Below are 18,366 nucleotides of genomic sequence, written 5' to 3'. Positions count from 1 at the left end.
AAGGAATGAAATTCTAACAGCAAAATCCCAAGTATACCCAAAGCTTTCCTGCATTCTTAACCGTCCTGCAAATATTCCTTAGTGGGCTTCCTAATGTTTTTTTCTTTAATTCTTTAAAATCAGCTGTTTAATCAAACCTCAAGGAGACTTTTCTAAAGAAGTTTATGATTTGCCAAAACTACATAGGTTATCTAAATGGGGGAAAGAATTGTAAGTAAATATTTTGTTAATGAACAAAAAAAAAATCCCATATTTCATCTGGAAAACTCTCACATTGTTTTAGGCCCATCAAAGATGCAGAAAGCTAGCTTAATCAAGCATGGATTGCTAAAAATTCACTGTGATGTGATATACCTAAGAAATCCCCATGTGAAGGGGCCCTCTGGAAATGTACAGTCCCTCGACAACCCTATCCTGAAACTAGACAGGTAAAGCTGTCTGGTAGAAAAGCAAGATTCCCTTTCACTTTTGACATTTACAAAGTTTTCTGAGTCCCCAGTTGTGTGAGTCCCGGGGAATCATTTGCAACTGAGAGAGAACAAGAGAAATGGCTTCAAACTCCAGTTTCAATAGACCTGAGATCCTTTTGGAAACCCAAAGCCGCTGTACCATTTGGTATCCCTGGAGAATATGAACAACAGATAAAACTACTCCCTGCCAAAAGAAGGGTCACAGTAGAGCTGAAGATAATTTCTTAGTAGCATTACCACTCAGTAATGTCACAACTTTTTCTTCTCTATAATTTCCATATCCTTAGAACTTGAATTTGTCATTTATGTCCCTGCTTTGAATTCCCATAAGGAATACCGACAACTTCGTTGTGTCCAGGACCTTCCAAAAGAGGAAGGTTGAATTCCTTTGCAGCGGAGTTCTTTTGCCCCCGAAAGAACTGTATACTAGGCTTTTATGAGGTGCTCGTTGTCAAGATCTCCAATCCCAGCAGACACTGCGGAGACTTGGCCACTCCCACCAAGGTGGCCGCCATTTTAAATCTGCTCAAACATCTCACTCCTATGTTCTACACTCAGTGTCCACTGAGGTGGAGACTGTAGGCCCATGGACGCTCTTAGATACACAGGAAAGCTTGCAGAACCACCATGTCTGGGAAACAGGAATTCCCAGGCAGTCTCCTCTGGGCAACAGACATAAAAAGACTTCAGAAAGAAGAGAAGCAGACATAAAATGTAACACAGTTTCCTGAGACTCATTAGACCAAACTTCTAAGCTATATCACAGAATCGGACCTAATTCTGTCCTACTGGATGCATGTTATTATTTCATGTTCCAAAAACAGTTTTAAAACACTGTCGATCAGTAACTTGATGAAAGAAAAAAAACTAACATTTCATGAGTAATGTTGAAAGCCTGTGATCTGAAAGAAAACTATTATTAGTAAACTAAACAGCATACTAACCAAAGAAAATTACGGCTGTTAAGGCAAACTGTTCTAAGAATTATCAGGAAGAGTACCGAAACATTAACACTGCCGTATATAAGAAATTATTCAAGTATGCATTTGAGTAATTCTGCATTTTAATTTAACCCTTTGAAACATTAATCAAACCATGGCTAATTATAGGAATTAAGGAATTAAACGACGGAATCTTCTAAAAGATATTATTTAAAAGGCAGTTTATACAATTACTTGTATAGATGTTTGCTTTAAAGAGGGAAACAGTTCTACTATAATGAAAAGGGTCTTAGAAAATTAAATTAACAAGGGGGGACCAGGCTGATATGAAACTAAATTAGCATCAAATGCAAATTACAGGGTACTTAATGGTAGAAACAGGTGCAGAGAAGAGCCCTAAATGAGATAAATGAATAAAACATCCCTCTCCACAAATGTGGAAGCTGACACAAAGTCAATGATATGAATAATTCAGCAGCCTCCACACTGCTGTTGAGGTCAGCCTGCCTTGACCTTTGAAACAGGAAGTAAAATTCAGTTCAAATTTGAGTGACTAGAAATATAACAGTTATTTGTTTTTTTATATTAAAAAACCCAGAGTTTTGTTAAAATATAGATACAGGAATCATACAATAGAATCACAGTTTGAACTAAAGAGACATTAGATATTCAAAGAAATTGCTAAACCAAAAAAAAATTGTTAGATAAAATTTTATCCAAACTAATATGTGTCAATGTGGAAATCCTAAAAATATTACAACTAGAAATGTTTGTACCTGTGCTTATCTTACTGATCAAATGCCCTGTGAGAACTTCCAAATGTTTACCCTTTCTTTCAAATTATTTTGTTGTGTCAATGTAAAACACATTTCATGCTCTTTTGAATAGTCCTCTATTTTGATTAATAATGCCAAGTAATCTCTCACATATATTTGTAAAGCAACATTTGGTTAAACTGATTTTTAACAATCTTTATGAAGCTGCTTTTTCTTTCATACTTCAAATTCTGATGAAATAAATGCTACATTCCCCAAATTAGTTTCCTCTTATAAAAATGCGACCCAAGCTCTAAAAACCAATCATTCTTATAACTGAGTATCTATCATGGTTTTATGCATCTTTTATGGGTTTCCCCCCCTCCTTTACATGCTTCAAAAGTATGCAGTATAATCAACTAGTGAAAGTGCTGTCCTCATTTCAAATTGAATTTGGTGATGCTAGAGATTAACATGGTATGACAACAAACTGATTTCTATGAGCTCCAGAGACAGCTAAATATATATGGTATATCACTATCATCCTCATCCTTATTTTACAGCTTGGCATGAAAGATGTTTGATAATAGCGGTGATCTCTGCTCTCCAATTGCTTCTATTCATGGGACCCACAACTTGGTTACCCACGTTTCATCTCTCTACTTATGCTAGTCAGAAAGAAGATTATGTTGAAAGATGAGCTTAATTTTATTTTCTAGTTTTAGAGAGTTAAAGCTACACATACCAGCCATCAATGAGAGAGCAGTGGTAAATTAGGTCAACAATATCATTTCCATAGGAAGAAGGTGAAGAAATACTCTTTCTAAAACCAAGTGTTTAGCAAAAGCAAAATTAAAGAGGGTGTGTTGGGGTTTTTTTAATTATTATTATCATATCAGTTCAATCACTCCTTGCTCGACATTTAATAAAGGTGATAGACCAAACACTGCTGATTTGGGGCTTGGTGTAATGACCGACCTGAGAGGAGGTTTGTGTACAGAGTGGCTCCCCATTAAATAGGGCTCTGTGGAACCAGCTGGTTCTCATTTTGAAACAACCGGTTTCTCTATCCCCAAGTGCTAAAGAAAATAATCCCTGCAATCTATGACTACACACTTTCACAGGGGCAGCAATGAGAATTTGATTGTGGAGATAATTAAAGTCATTCCTGGAACTTCCAAGAGAAAAATAAAGGGGTGGAAGGGGGGAAGAGTTGGGGTAAAAAGAAAGAATACTCAATGATAGTGTTTAAAATTAAACCGTGACAAATCACTGGCAGAGGAGAACCCCTATCCTGCACAGAATTCAGGGGACCAGCCCTGTATTGTGCTCTAGGCTGATCCAGAGAGAGACAGGGGTGCCTCAGAGATGGCCACAGAGCCCCCAAAGTACCCCAACCCCTTCCACCCCTCCCAACCCAACCCCATCCCACTTGCATGCTAAAGAACAGAAACAGGCTGAGAAATTCCTGATCACAGATGACAAATAGAACCAAGTTTATTTTTTGGGTTTTTGTTGTTGTTGTGTGTAGTTTCAATCTTAACAAAATAGCTGAGGAGGAATCTAAATGTATTCTTCAAGAATCATTCCAAGCTGATTGGAAATGCTGAAATTGTGGTAACATTAAGAAAAAAACAAAGTCAACATCAAAGACCTTTGAAGGTACTTTTCTCAGTGCCGAGGAAGCCTAAGTTTTGATTGTGTTTCTTTAGGTGTTTTGATGCTGCTTTGTTCTCCATTAAAGCTAGCACTCAGCTACCCTGACTGATATTCAGTTGAACCCACATTTTCTCTGCACACCTGCAGATTTCATGGGCTTTGGGGGCGTGGGGGACTAAAACATGTGTCATCTGTCTGTCTGCACTATCAGCCAGGAACAGGAAGAAGAGCCAGGCTCAATGACAATGATTTGGGGCCTCAATTAACCTGATTAGTTCAGCACATTGCTCTTATGAATGACACCTTATCTTGAAAATAAGGGAGAACTTCCTTCCTCTGGCAGACACAGGAGCCCCCTAAAGCCACAGAGATGCAGCCAATCACAGGCATGGCCTCTGCTTCTCTTCCCTCTTCCCAGCTCCCAGGTCAGAGGGACCGCAGACTCGGTGCCTGATTGGATTTTGTGTCCTAAGGACAGGAGGCCAGCTCCTGCTGCCCAGGTGGCCTTGGAGCAGGCTGGGAAAGGGATGTCCTGTGGGCAACTTCAAGCCCCTTCTTTCAGAGTCAACCAGGCACATGATGGGATTGGAGGGGGGGAGGGAGTAGGGAGAGAGAGAGCAAAAGAGAGAGAGAGAGAGAGAGAGAGAGAGAGAGAGAGAATTCATTAACCCTTCAATCACCAAAGTAGTATGTTAATATTATACCTGCCTATAGAAAATAATGGTGAATTCTTAAGTCTTCTAACATTATTTAAAAGAAAGGCAGTGCTGAAACCACCTCTAACACATTTGATATAATTACAGAAGATGGATTTGCCATCCATTTGGAGAAAATAAAGCCTTCCCCCAAACACTGACATCTCCCTTGCTCTGTGTGTGTTGAGTGTGTGTGTGTATTTGTGTCAGTCACATTATCAGATATCTTAGACATACTGGTAAACAGAATATGTTCTTGAAAACATGCTTGGAAACAAAGCAGGGTTTTTCACTTACATGTCTGCTCTGTGATTTACTTGATCAATTAAACAGTTCGGCATGAGAGGATTTGCACGGTAATCATGAAGATTAACATTTTTAAGTGTAGCAAATTTAATATTTTATCGACATTGTCTGTTTCTGATCATTCTGTCAGCAGTGGCTTTTCACTTCGCTGTGCAGTTGTAACAAATCTGTCTCTAGGCACAGAGATGAGAACACAGATGCAACAAATGCGTCTCTCATTCTTTTGGGTTTTTTCTTTGACTACACACAAACACCCTAAATGCCTATCCCACAGCCAGGAGTCACTGGGCCAAGATCAACAGACACCATCCACCCTCAGAGGCTTACTGCCCATCTCCTATAGCGTTCACCTGCCTCAGGGATACAAGCGGGAATCATGAGTATTCTGGGAAAGGCCTCTTCCTATGGCCCTTATTTTAAAAATAACAGCCGCCTTCTTCTGTTGAGTATGATTCATGTGCCAGGCTTGGTCTCAGTGCCTGGTATATTATCTGCTTCTTCCTACAGAGCCTGATAATAAGAACCCCGGTTATGCCTGCCTAACAGATGAAGAAACCAGGCTGGGTAAAGTTACACAATCCACCCACAGCCCCGCAGCACAACTGGAATTGGATCCCCAGAGGTCCAACTCCGCAGTCTGAGGTCTTACAAAGTGTAGACAGCCTCAGAGGAGAGCAAGAGCACCATGGAATTTGCCTCCATTGAATACAACTGAGTGTGAACTAAAAGGCAACTTCAAATACCAATATGAAAACAACTAATTGGAATGCACCCCTAAGTGCCTTATTCAGCTCTATTTACAGAAACAAAGTAATGGAATCATCCCACCTGCCCAAATCAGGTGAATTGATAAAGAAAATAAAGTCTATATACACAGTGGAATACTACGCAGCTATTAAAAAAAGATGATGAACTCTTGCATTTGCAACATGGGTGGAACTGGCGAGGATTTTGTTAAGTGAAATAGGTCAGAAAGGAGAAAGACTGCATGGTTTCACTCAGATGTGGACTATAAGGAAAACAAATCAACATACAAAACTAGGCCTAGAAAACCTTAGAAATCCGACTGCAGGGCTGAGGTTGGCTGACGTGGAGGGTGGAGACAGGGAGCAAAGGGAGGAGGGAGCACAGTGGACTATGGAGGATTATGGGGCTTTAGGGACAAGCATGAGCTGGTAACTGATATCTGGAAGTCGTATGCAGTGCTATAAAGAAATGTCACCTCAATAAAAACTACAATTTTTAAAAAATAAAAGGCAATTTCAACCCCAGACTAGTTCCCTTTAGATGGGGATCTGCATCATGATCCTTATCTGAAAGAGCAATCTTCTGGATTTGTTTCTATGTAAGATATTGATATATTCTTTGTTTACACATACTTTTCCAGTTGACTGTTTTCAGCCAACTCTGACGCATGGAAAGCTCCATGACAGCAGGAACCATATCTGTCTTATTCATTATTGTAGCCCCAATGCTGAAAGCAAAATGTACTGTATTTGGGGCTCAATAAGTCTTTGTAGGATGAAAGTGAGTCTTCATCCAGGGGCCTTACTTCAGGAAGGTAATTCTGCCTGTAAAAAAGGTCCACATCATCATCACATTAAGAATAACAACCCATGTGGAATCATTTGTTCACATCTCATGCTCTCCCTATGTCCACCGACTGACATGTGCCAAGCCCAGTGCTTGCATATCTTAACCCCAACAAGCCTTCAAAACAGATTTCTCCTGTTTCCAAGATGGGAAACTGAATCTCTGAGGCCTAAGCGCTAGTTAGTAGCAGTGGGGGGGGATTTCACCCCTTAGCCGAAGGACTGCAAAACCTGTGCCCCCAGACTTCTCTTTGGGTAAGTGCCTGTTTCTTCTCAGTGAAACATACAACAATTCACTTATCAAATTAAACAAGACCACAAAGAATAGAAACCTTCTCCCTACCGGGTAAAACAATTTACACATCATATGATATTATGTCTTCATCCCAAAAGTTGAATTCAAGGTCTAAGAAAATTGTTTAGTAAACAGATCTCAAGTAACACATGGGAAGGATGAATATTGTAGAAAGCAAGTAAAATAAAAGAGACTGTATGAACTACTGAAAACTTTTTTTTTTTTTAACTGAACCATCAAAAGGTGGGATGGAAGGAGTGGAATCAGATAGCGCTAAGAGCTAGGGTTTCTAATCACTAGCTTTGTCACTAATAAAGCAGGTAATAGTTCCTCAGGCAATGTGCCTCAGTTTACAGAACTATAAAGTGGAGTTAATGTATGGGAAGAGAATTCTCTGAAATGCTACAGATCTCTAAAACTCCCCAAGTCTCACTCAGATGTAAGTTACCTAAATTCACTTAGCTGGGGGTTCTATTTTGTTTCAAGGTGCTCAGGGGTCTGGAATCGGATAGAACATATGAATATCCAGAAGAGGACACTGCCACTTTGATAGCCACAGAAAGTTTCAATTTTCTACAGTTGATACGAGATGCACATAATATATCTGAAATTAGAATCTAGCTTTAGGAAAGCACCAAGAACATGTAGCGAAGCATGGGGTTTTGATATTGTAATAGAGTCAGACATCACCAGAAATGCTTAACTGTCTTTCCTACAGAACTTTCTAATAAGGTTTTTAAAAGTCTTCTCATTTTTCCTCTTTGTTTTTGTCTGTGTACCAGGCATGTGCAAAGGGTGTGTGAATGTAGTGTGAGAGTAATCAAACCTGAAACAAGTCCGGGGACTGTGAATTAACTTTCGATTTGTCAGGGGATTTCAAACAACAGTACATCCAAGACTATTAAAACTGATATTTTAAGATACTACTAACAGATCAAAATTCTAATGAATAACAAGCATATTAAAATAGAAGAATCACACTAGCTTATCTACTGAATAATAATAAATAAATTGCAAGCATTGTGATAAAAATTAAATTGCAATTGTCTGATCTTCAGACAGAGAGGGAAAAAGCATCAAGTCAAATTGTGGTTGTTTTGGGAAAGGTGAAGTGGGAACCAGTTCTGCACACTAGGGGGCTACACAGCCCCCTCCTCAGGGCTTAGCCCCAATCCAAGTGGGGGTGCTTTCTTGAGGCACTGGCTGAGCAAGAGCCAGGCCATATGAGAAAGCAGCTAATATTCTACCAATTTTACGTTGGTCATTTCCAAGCCACTGATTAAAAAAAGTAAAAAAAATTATTCCAAGCTTGAAATGACAAGTCATGGACCTTCTGACCCCCTACCCACGTCCCCCTCACTTAGAGTCCTAATATTTAGTCAACTGAGCAGTCAAGAAAAAAAAGAAAGAAAGAAAAGTCCACAGGGCATTTTGGAGAGTGAGTAAAGGAGCATTTTTTTCTCCTTTTAGAACCACCACAACCCTAACATGAACCAAAATTGGAGAATCTTGCCAACACCATTATTAGTGACCTCATCTAGACCAAAAATACATGCGTGTGACACGCGTCTCACTTTTTCTTTTTTCCCTGCCCTGGCACTGCAAGTGTTAAAGAAAACAATAAAAGAACAAGTAAGTGTACAGGGCAGGATTTACTGGCATTTACTTTTAATCTACGGCCCTTCACTCTGTAGCTTATCGGGCCTCTGTCAGTCCTTTTTGCTCCTTTATATTTCATGAGGAGCCCCCCATGTGGCTACTGAGAGACAGAGCCCAAGTGTCTATAAGCTTTTTGTCAGGTAAAAAGAGAAGAAAAAGGAAAGGAACAAGAGGAGAAGCAAAGCTAAGAGGCATCTATTAGATGTCACTGGGCTTTTGTATTCATGTCAATGATTCAGGATTAGAGTATTTGAAATAATCTTATTGAGAGGAATCAAAAGGCCCACCGAGTGAGAGGCTGCACAGGACCATATGGCAAAGGCACGGACAATATCTTATTAAAGATGTGTTGGCTAACACTATTACTTTATATTATATTACAAAACTATTGTGCCTCTGACAGTTAGCAGGATGGTATAGTTACCAAGGGCCATTTTGGAGGTTATTTTGTGGGATTGAGTCATATAATTTGTTCCCTTGTCTAGTTAAGTCTTCACAAGGAGGGTTTGGAAACAAGTTTGGGGCTGGAACCAAGTGCTTCATCTTCCAAAATAAAAAGCCCCAAAGCACATTAGAGACCCACTCTGGTCTCCCTGAAATGGGGGTACACAATCCCTGATAATACACCAATGGCATTTCTTTCCTGAAAATCACTTCACTTAGTTTGCATCATTTACCATAGGTGACCCTTACTTCCCCCATGGAAAATACGCAGGGTGTTTGTTTTTTCTTTTAAACTTGATACCCCTTCCCATGAATACACTCATGTGTGCACACACATACACACATACTCAGCTTCACACATTAGCAGAACTACGGCAATTAAACTTCTATTACAATAAGTACTGTAACATTCAAACCTTCATTTGCGTCTGGACAAAGACTTGTAACTAGAGAAAGAGCTTGCAAAGGAGATTTATCTTCATCTACCCACACCTCTTCAGACAGCAAGCCACCAAAGACAAAACTGTACTGTTCACCATATTTCTTTGATTGTAACTGGAGCATTTAGGTCACTTTTATATTATGCTGGACAGTATAGAGTTACATGGCTTGCAAAGGGAAGAGTGGGACGCGGCGGGGGAGAAGAGTGAGTAGTCTATTTCAGATAATGCCTTTGTGCAAATTAAAATCACCCAAATGCTGTCTTTCTAAGCAAGAACCTGTAAGTGGAGTATTTTTAATCTGGTCAATTTTTATTAGAGATTGGTCATATGCTGGCAAAGGAAGAATGAGGGGAATTTATCAATGGAGTATGGCACCTGGAAAGGTTGTTGGGGGAGGGAGGCAGCCTAAGCAACTTCTTTTAGAGAAGTAAAAGCCTGTTGAATACAGTGATCTATTCTCATCGCAAACTGACTGCAAATTGCTGGGCAGCACACAGGAGACACTGTCCTGCTTTCTGTACCTTTCCAGAACTGTTATAAAAGCCAAGTTGTGATGACACAGGATCAAAACCCACACCATGAGCTGCCATGGGCCAGTTACACATCCACACTGCTGATGCTCTGAAGCTCCGTTAAATACATTTCTTGGAAGTTGCTGCCATTATTTCCTTTACAGGAAAACCACTGTTGTTCATTATACAGCATCTGCAGTGGTATTACACCATGTAAAAGTATTTTGCATTATGATATACTGTCAGCATATTGGAAATGCATTTTAATGTATCCTGGTTGTGTATTTGGGAATAGCTGATAGCACGTGGAATACAGGCTGCTATTAGCTCATTGTGTTCCTATTTTCTTATCACACTAGCAAAATAGTACAGGGTTCATCTCATATTCAGCATGAGATTATCTGATATACGATAAAATTTAGAACGATACTCTCTCACATAAGTCTCATTGCTAATAATCACATATGAATTCCCACTGAGAAAACAAATGTTTAAATGTACGAGGGTTAACAAACAACTGTAAATTCATGCTCGGTGTCAATGCTGGCTTTTCACTTTTGGAAAAATGCAAACCTCTCAAGCCAACCTAGGGAACAGCAATTATCCTGCCTGGAGCAATTCTAAAAGGTGAATTCCTCCTCCTTTTATTTTAACCCAGCATTCAAGGTTAGGAAATCAGTTGGGATAAAGACTTCTGAGAACTCAGAAATGCGTTTCTGGTTCTTCACGCCCCAGACTGCCGTTAATGTTGGGTACAGAATGATTATGCTTAGTGTTTGGTTGGTCCTTCTAAAAACTGGATAAAGATCAAAATCATAGAAGCTCAAAGGTCAATGAAATGAAGCCATGAAACTCTGACTCAGCCTCATTTGCAACTGCAGTAAATGCATTTTTTTGCTCAGGCTAGTTGAGGACTCTATTTTTACAAAAGATAAAAAAGAAAAAATAATAAATTTGGAGATTTACATCTGACAATAAGACAGGGGAAGGTCATTTATTGTCTAAGTGCCAGCTGCCTGTGAATACATATATGGTAAAATAAATAAAAATTAAAAGGCAGAATTATATCCTGATTCTAAACTTATTATTTTTCTAATAACACATCAACATGTGTGTGATAGAAACACATTGTGGTCACTTGAACCAAGACAGTAGCTTGAGGATAAGACAGCGGCAAACTTTTCTGAAAGTCCTATTATGGCATTTTTACTTCTCAGATGAAGGCTGGATCTTAAAACTGTGCCTCTGAGCAACTGACCAAGATTTTCAGTTCATGTGATGTACATCATGTCAAATCAACAGGTAAAACAAGCTTCCTGACAGTCTCACTGCTGAACATTCTATTTCAGACAATACTCATAAGACAAACACAGTGTTATCTAAGTGAAAGTAGTCAGATGTGGAGGAGCTTCCAAAAATTCGGAAGCATACAAAGGGTTTTGTTGTTGCTGTTGTTTCTTTGTAGGAGACTTGACTAAGTGTGGCCTGAAGAGCACTGGTTCCCTACAGGCCAGGTTTTTCATGTTGCAAAGTTTCAACTCGGTTACATGAGGCTTACATCACAACAATAAGCAAACCCACTACCTTAGTGGTGGATTGGTTGACACCTACCCAAGTTTTTTAATATTGGCTGTGAGGAAGGCAGCACCTGTAGGTAAATTCCCACAACACTGCTTCTCAAAAGGACTGATGAACTACCAAGGATCCCACAAAACAGGACAACGGAGAATTGAGTTAGTTTCTCCCTATTGGTCTATTTCATCAGGCCCTCTGATTCAAAACTGAAAAACAAATACTGAACCAGCCCACTACCCTACCCTGCTGGACGTAAATGACAAACCTGGCTGGACATGCAGGACTCTATGGGACAGAAGCCCTGTAGTAGGATTTGAAGAAAGAAACGCTTTTGTAAACCATCTGTATTCATCCATGTCATCGTTCAGAGATGGGTTTGTGAGACAATGGTAAGAAAATGGTTTTGTGAATCCAGTCGAGAAAGGATGGTAATCCCCACTGACCAACTAGATGTAGGGCCACCACCTGTCCACTTCCTGTATTCAGTGCCAGTATTTGTAAAGAATTTCCACCCAGAAAATAAGATGGAAGCTTTTTAGATGAGAAAAAAAACTGGGTTGCCAAGTCAGACTACCCTATGTGACTTTTGTCATTATCATCTCTTCTGATTCTTACAAAGTAAACCTAATTAAGAACCTCCCTCATTAGTCTTCCAGAAAAATTAGCACAGCTTATGCTAATTACTCCTGCAAAATTTAATAAACTCGTTGAAATGGGAATAGTCTAATGAGGTTTTATTTATTGAACTAAGATAACTCCAAGGAAAAAGGTTAGGATACAAGGCTATCCAATGTGGTAATAAAACTACAATTTATTCAATTTCTAAACATGAATTTTATTGCAAACCTTTTAAATTCAAATATGAGTTACTGTGTGAATATGTTAAATCAATCTCCACCTTAATTCAATGACTGCAAGTCATTTTGGCCTTTTACTTTAACAATAATTACCACACATAGGCCTTTACCTTGACGATAATGCAATTTGCTGTTATTAGTTTGTGGTCGTCAGTTATTAAACATAACACATTTGAGCTTTCCTGTGTCTACACAGCCCAGGTTATCTGGATCACCGGGCATAGCCTGGGTTTTATAATTCTTAGTCAAGCTATTTGGCATCAGGCAGACATAAAATCTAGCAGTCTGCTTCGAATGCACACTTCTTCCACGGACCGGAATCTTTCTCTCAACTTTTTTGAAGTCACTTGGTGAATTATAAAAAGTGTTTGGGTCATTTTCCCTCCCACTTTGCCCTCTATTATGAAAGAAGCAAGCAGAAATCAATTTTCTAACTCACAGTAGGCAATGGCTGGTTTTGTTAATTCCACTTTTTTTTTTTTTTTTGATAGACCACGCCAAGATAATGTCCCCAAGCCATGGGCAGCAAGTGAGACAGCCAAAATTTAACACAGAAAAAGCTTACCCTGCACCATTGCCGTATGACCAGAAAGCCTCTTCTATCTAAACTATAAATAGTTTTCCTGAATAACCACTGCTGAAAGTCTTTTGACTGATAAAAATAGCAGTGTTCTTCCAAAATCTGAAGGACAAGCAAAGAGAGGTAAAAAGTAGAGGTGCTAAAACTGTGCTAACCCCTAATGCACACAGCCTGTACCCTCAGTTCTGTCACTGCAAATTGTATGCATTTTGTAAGAAGTCACTATTGCTACTGAATGAGGACCCATAACCTATTTTTACAAAATATGCAGCAATTCACATCCATAAATCTGAAGGCAAATCAAACCCTAAGCACGTAACACAGATATTATGCAATCTGTAATACAGAATCAAATTGCAAACTATGAAATTCAAACACGGTTGCCGTCATTTTTTTTTTTCCTTTGCAGTAATTTTATAGAATTGAAAAATCTTTTCTATTTTGCCCTTCCTTGTGTAGGTTCTTTTCTTGCTGTTATTCTCCTCTCACTGTTAAAAATGGAAGTTTCGCATATCAGCGTAGACAAGACTGGAGCTTTTAAAACCTTTGGCAGACTGAAGGACAAATAAATTCTGAAAACTCAGATGCAAATAAAAATAGCAAAATGGGGTTTTGCATATCAGCTGCTATCGCTGCTTGAAAAGACAGTTCATGGGAGACAGTGGTTCCGGCCAGCAAATAAACATATGTTGGGAATTGTGCAGAAACGCTGGGTTTCTGCCGTTTTTTAAAATACCCTCTCCCGGCAGCCCAGAGTGGCTCCATGCTGCTTTCTGCTTTGTAAAACCCAAAAGGGAAGAAATGAAAAGGATAAATGTCATGAGTAATATCTCTAAAGCCACCAACAGTATAAAGTGCGTACTTATTTTGCCTAAATTGTTTGAACTACCCCAGCCAAGCAAAGGTTTTAAGTGCCCTACTGGGACAGATGCAAGGCAGCAACAATAGGAGCCACGCTAATGCAATCCAGGTAACACAATCCTGTTTCAAAAACACGGGCCGGGCTCATTACAGCGCTGCTGAGTCAAGTTTCTTATGCCATCGCAACCCACAGGAACAGGTCAAAATCAAATGTTATTCAAACCACAGTCATATCAGCCTCCTCTATCAGAGTCAAGGCTTAAAACCAAACGAAGAACTTAAAAGCTTAACCCATTCACAAGCAAAAAAAGTGTTTTCTTTGCGGGTGGCAAGCTAAGATTCTGTCATCATCTGAACCAAATGGAAGGGAGTGGTGGAACAAAACGCTTCGAGTTTGAAAGTTTGGGGGAATATTCAGGCTGGTCCTTCATTCCGGCTGCTTTCTATTTAGTAGAAGAGTAAGAAAAATCTTGCTTAAAATAGCAAGTGATAGTTGAAGAGGTATATTTTAATGAAACAAACTACAACCAGGGTTTATAGATTTTTGACCTTATTTCATTTGGCGGTTTATCTTCTGTTGCAGAAAAGAAATTACATGAATGGTACGTCTGCTCTTGCAGATAAACAGGTGACTCTAACTCCAAAGGTGATACCACCTCATTACAAGTTCCGCCTCATGTGTGTTCATGTTGAATCAAGTACATTAAAGCTCATTTATCAAGAGAAAGTATGTGTTTTGTATAAGAAAGTGTGGGAGATAATTACTAAAATATCTGATGGAAATGGAAGCTTGATAAAACTACTAGCAATCAAAAGTGGAATAAAGCCTCAAGTATCCCAGAAGTCAAAATCAGCAATATCTTTACGTAACTCAGGATGAAGCAAACACTTTTTCAGCTAACAGAAGAATGATAAAGCTAGCCCCCCCCCCCAAAGGTAAGGCATTGCAGAGGCAGATAAGCGGGCTGGGGTGTCAAAAATCAGTATTAAACTCACAAGGGGATAGTCCTTCTGCTGTCAAATTCCCAATAAGGGACCAGTCAGTATTTCTTGGAGACTCTTTCCCAACCAGCTCTTTGCCTAGCTGATAACCGACATCATCTATAAACCTTCCAGGCCATTTAACTCTCAACGAGTAACGCTACATAACAAATGGTTTATCATACATGTTTCCATACAATGAATTTCAATAATTAAAATGTAAAATGAATATTTGGAATGTGACTTTACATAATATGTGCAAACACTGACTCGCAATTGCACCCAACAACTAAAGAGATTTATTGTCCTACAGTGATTTACTTGGTCATGTCAGATTAGTAATATGGATCTGTTTAAAAACACAATAATTAAGACAAGCAGGATAAATTAATCAACTTACAATACAGTTGGAGCTACCATCAAACCCAGGAAATAACAGTAGAAAATCTTGGTTCACAGATCTCTTTAAAACTGCTTTTATGCATAAATAAAACCTTAAAATGTAGATGGATTACGTCCAACAGAACTACTGTAGCTAAAAGTGATAATGATTCAAACATTTTTCAAATAAAAGTTAAATATTTATAAGCACCCAACCACATTTCATAAATCACACACTATTATTATTTTATTTCTGAAGCTTCCTGGCACAGCGTGAGGATTGAGCCACGGAAAGTCAGGAAAGAAAAAAAAATATTCCTTTAGGAACATGAATCAGACACAAAACCAGAACAATCCAAGAAAACAGGGCTCCAAAGAACATTCCATGCAGCTCTCTCAGGAGTCCTCCAGCTCCCAGCAGCCTATGTCGTGACCCACAGGCAAATTCCGGCCACAAGTATGGCAAACCCTATCCCAGGAGCGACACTGGGCAGGTGTTCCATTATAATGAGGAATAAGAATCCAGTGAAAGTCGAGTGATCCCTACCTGTCAATTATCACTGGATCTGAGGGAGTCTCATTTCGGTTGCCACAGCTTTTCTTGTCACAACAGCGGCTATGGAGCAAAAGCGAAAGGATTTAGTACAATCATTACAATGTAAAATCATCATTTAGGCATACAGAAGGTTCAAATTGCTGGATTGCAAATGCTAGAATTACCACAAAGCCATACCTGGCCATCAACGGATCCCTGGCATAGAAAATTCTATCTGGGTTATGTATGGGTTAATGGCCAGGCTTAACTTCTCCTTGCACAAAGGAGGGAAGGAGGGAGAGGGGTCTCCCTGAGCCACACTGACAGAGAGGGGGTCTCCCCAACACTGCCCGAGGTGTGGGAAAGAGTTCCCTGTGAGGTGCATTATTATTGCAGCTACCCAATGAGAATGTTCCCGGTTGTGGGTGGCTCAGTCGTTCTTCCCTCAAGATCATACTAATTGTGTGGAATGCGTCAATAATGAGGTATGAGCGATTTCTCCCCCTCCAGTCATTTGGTATTCAATGGCTTCCTTTTCTTTTCCTTTCTCTTTTCTGGAAAACCATACCTCAGGTGCCTTTCCCCAATCCTCAAGCTGTAGCTGTGTTTTCCTTCATGAGAATTAGAGTACAATCACTTATTAAAGATAATTAAGTCAAAGAGGCAAGCTAAAACAAAGTGAGGAACCCTACATCCTCTGGCTTTTTTGTTCTGTGCTGGCTACCCCTTCAGTTTTCTGAAAAGTGATGGACAGTTGATCCGGCACAGCAGAGCCTGACAGTTGATGCTCTTTATCAGGGCAGATAAAAAGCAGCCATGGGCACCCACTAAGCAGGTCCCCAGCCCAGCTGTGACCTTACAACTGTCAGTATTTTTTAAACTAAGGTGCTTCTAAAAGGTGAAAAAATCGTGGTTTGAAAATGACCCACGTTCGTGAACAAACTATCCATTAGAGATGTGCTTACAAGTAAAAACTGAGCCCACTGACCACACCTCAGCCAGGGACACACAAGAACAATATCTTATCAGTCAAGAAGATGGGGAGGTTTTAGGTTTATGCATTTGTGTGTGTGCACACGTATATATAATATGCAGAAATATATTTTACCTATATAACACACATGGTGTACACACAAGCTCAACTTAGTTCACAGAGCCTAAGTCAGAGAGCTTCCAGAGAGACCCAAACACTAAACTTCACTTCCAGGACTCAGAAAAATACTTCTGCATAGGGAGACTTTGACCAGAGTTGGGAAGTCCGTTTCCTTGTTTTAACCGTATCTCTAAGACAATAAACTTCCAAAGTTGCTCATCATTCTGTTAGTCTCTCAGCTGCTGCTCACTGTTAGTCTCTCAGATAGAAAAGTCAGAGCTCCTTGGTGAAAGTCCAAACTAAAATCTCCCCCACCTGCCTCAAAGAGAAACCAATTTGTGCTATAGCCGGGCTCTGGGGACAGGAGGCCCCGGGTATCCCAATATCTGATGCACAGATGCAGAACAAGGAAATGAGAAGTACTAGTAAGGGGAATTCATACCCCCAAAAAGTCACTATAAATTAAACTCTGTCACCCCTAAGCTCCCACCCTCACACCTGTATTTTAGCCTCTCCACAGAGCACAGTAGTTAGAGCACCTGTTCTGGCATCACCTCCGCCAGGTACCCCACCACCTTGTCTTAAGTGTCCTCACATGTAAAATGGAGGCACTGTAGTCAGGGTTCCCTGCTTTTCAGAAGTTCGCTTTATGCTGCTTCACAAATACCTACATTAGTACTGTTTTCACAAACGGAAAAAAAGCCCAAAGAGGATTTTCACTTTTGCAACACTAGTCAAAGAAAAGCAAAAAGAACTCTCAGGGTTGGTTTTGAGGCAACCACTCTAGGGGCACCCCAAGTAGGAGAGTGATCCCCACCTGGCTCCTTCCCCAAGAACAACTTTATGCAAACTGTGTATTCTCAACGTGATCCTGCTTTTACTGGATGTAGGATTTTAGACTTTGTGTCATCTGATATAATTTGGTAGGACATTTTTTGATGCCAGGGGCACTCAAAAAGTTTCCATATAAGGGCCCTCCCTAGTAGCACAATGGGTTAGCATACAGCACTGCAAGCTGGCCGCTGCTGCTCCCGTGCAAGTTCAATCCCTGGCCCTGGAGCTGACCCGCATGGTGCGACAGACCTCTCCTGACCCGCCTACTGTTCCCCTCAGCAGTGTACTTTGGCAATCTGCCTACTCTGCTCCCCACTCTGTCTCTGGTGAATCCTCTCACCACTCCTCAACCTCTGGCTTATACCCAGTTCTGTATGCATAAATAAATCTTAAAAAAAAAAAAAACTGCTTCATGAATCTTCTTTAAAAAAAAGTTTCCATATAAACCAACCTAAATGCTCAATGATGGACAACTGGATAAAGAAAAGGTGACATAGACACAAGAGAAATCTAAGCAGTTATTTGGGGAGGAAGGTGGGGAGAAGAAATCTCGCCATTTGCAACAACATGGATGGAACTGGAGGGACTGATACTAAATAATTCATAAAAAGAAACACCATGATTTTTTTCTCATATGTGGAATATAAAGGAAAATAACAAATGAACACACACACACACACACACAAAGAAGACAACAGGATAGTGGTTATCAGGAAGGAGGGAAAAGCAGTGGGTAAAGAATGCAGGGGTCACTGTGTGTGGTAGGTAGTGAAAACTACTGGTAATGCCCCATGGCACCGGTGCCAAGCTCGGTAGCTGCACCCCTGAAACTTGTAATGCCATATAATAACACCACACACAAAAAAGTTTCCACTCTCATTCACTGTTGGTGAGAATG

At 40.0% G+C, this 18,366-nt stretch overlaps 1 protein-coding gene across 2 annotated transcripts in view; it reads right to left on the bottom strand.

Moving 5' to 3' along the window:
- The window catches only part of EBF1 (early B-cell factor 1), a 380,177-nt gene that overhangs the window by 337,757 nt on the left and 24,054 nt on the right, over positions 1-18,366 (bottom strand). For both annotated transcript variants that reach the window (XM_004689826.2, XM_012730074.1), the window contains exon 6: positions 15,554-15,622. In XM_004689826.2, coding sequence (XP_004689883.1) covers positions 15,554-15,622 — 69 coding nt within the window. The remainder of the gene's footprint in view (positions 1-15,553; positions 15,623-18,366) is intronic.

This window comes from Condylura cristata, unplaced genomic scaffold (assembly GCF_000260355.1).
Source record: "Condylura cristata isolate star-nosed mole 26May11 unplaced genomic scaffold, ConCri1.0 scaffold00026, whole genome shotgun sequence".
NCBI lineage: Eukaryota > Metazoa > Chordata > Mammalia > Eulipotyphla > Talpidae > Condylura > Condylura cristata.
This window is presented reverse-complemented; position numbering and strand designations above follow the sequence as displayed.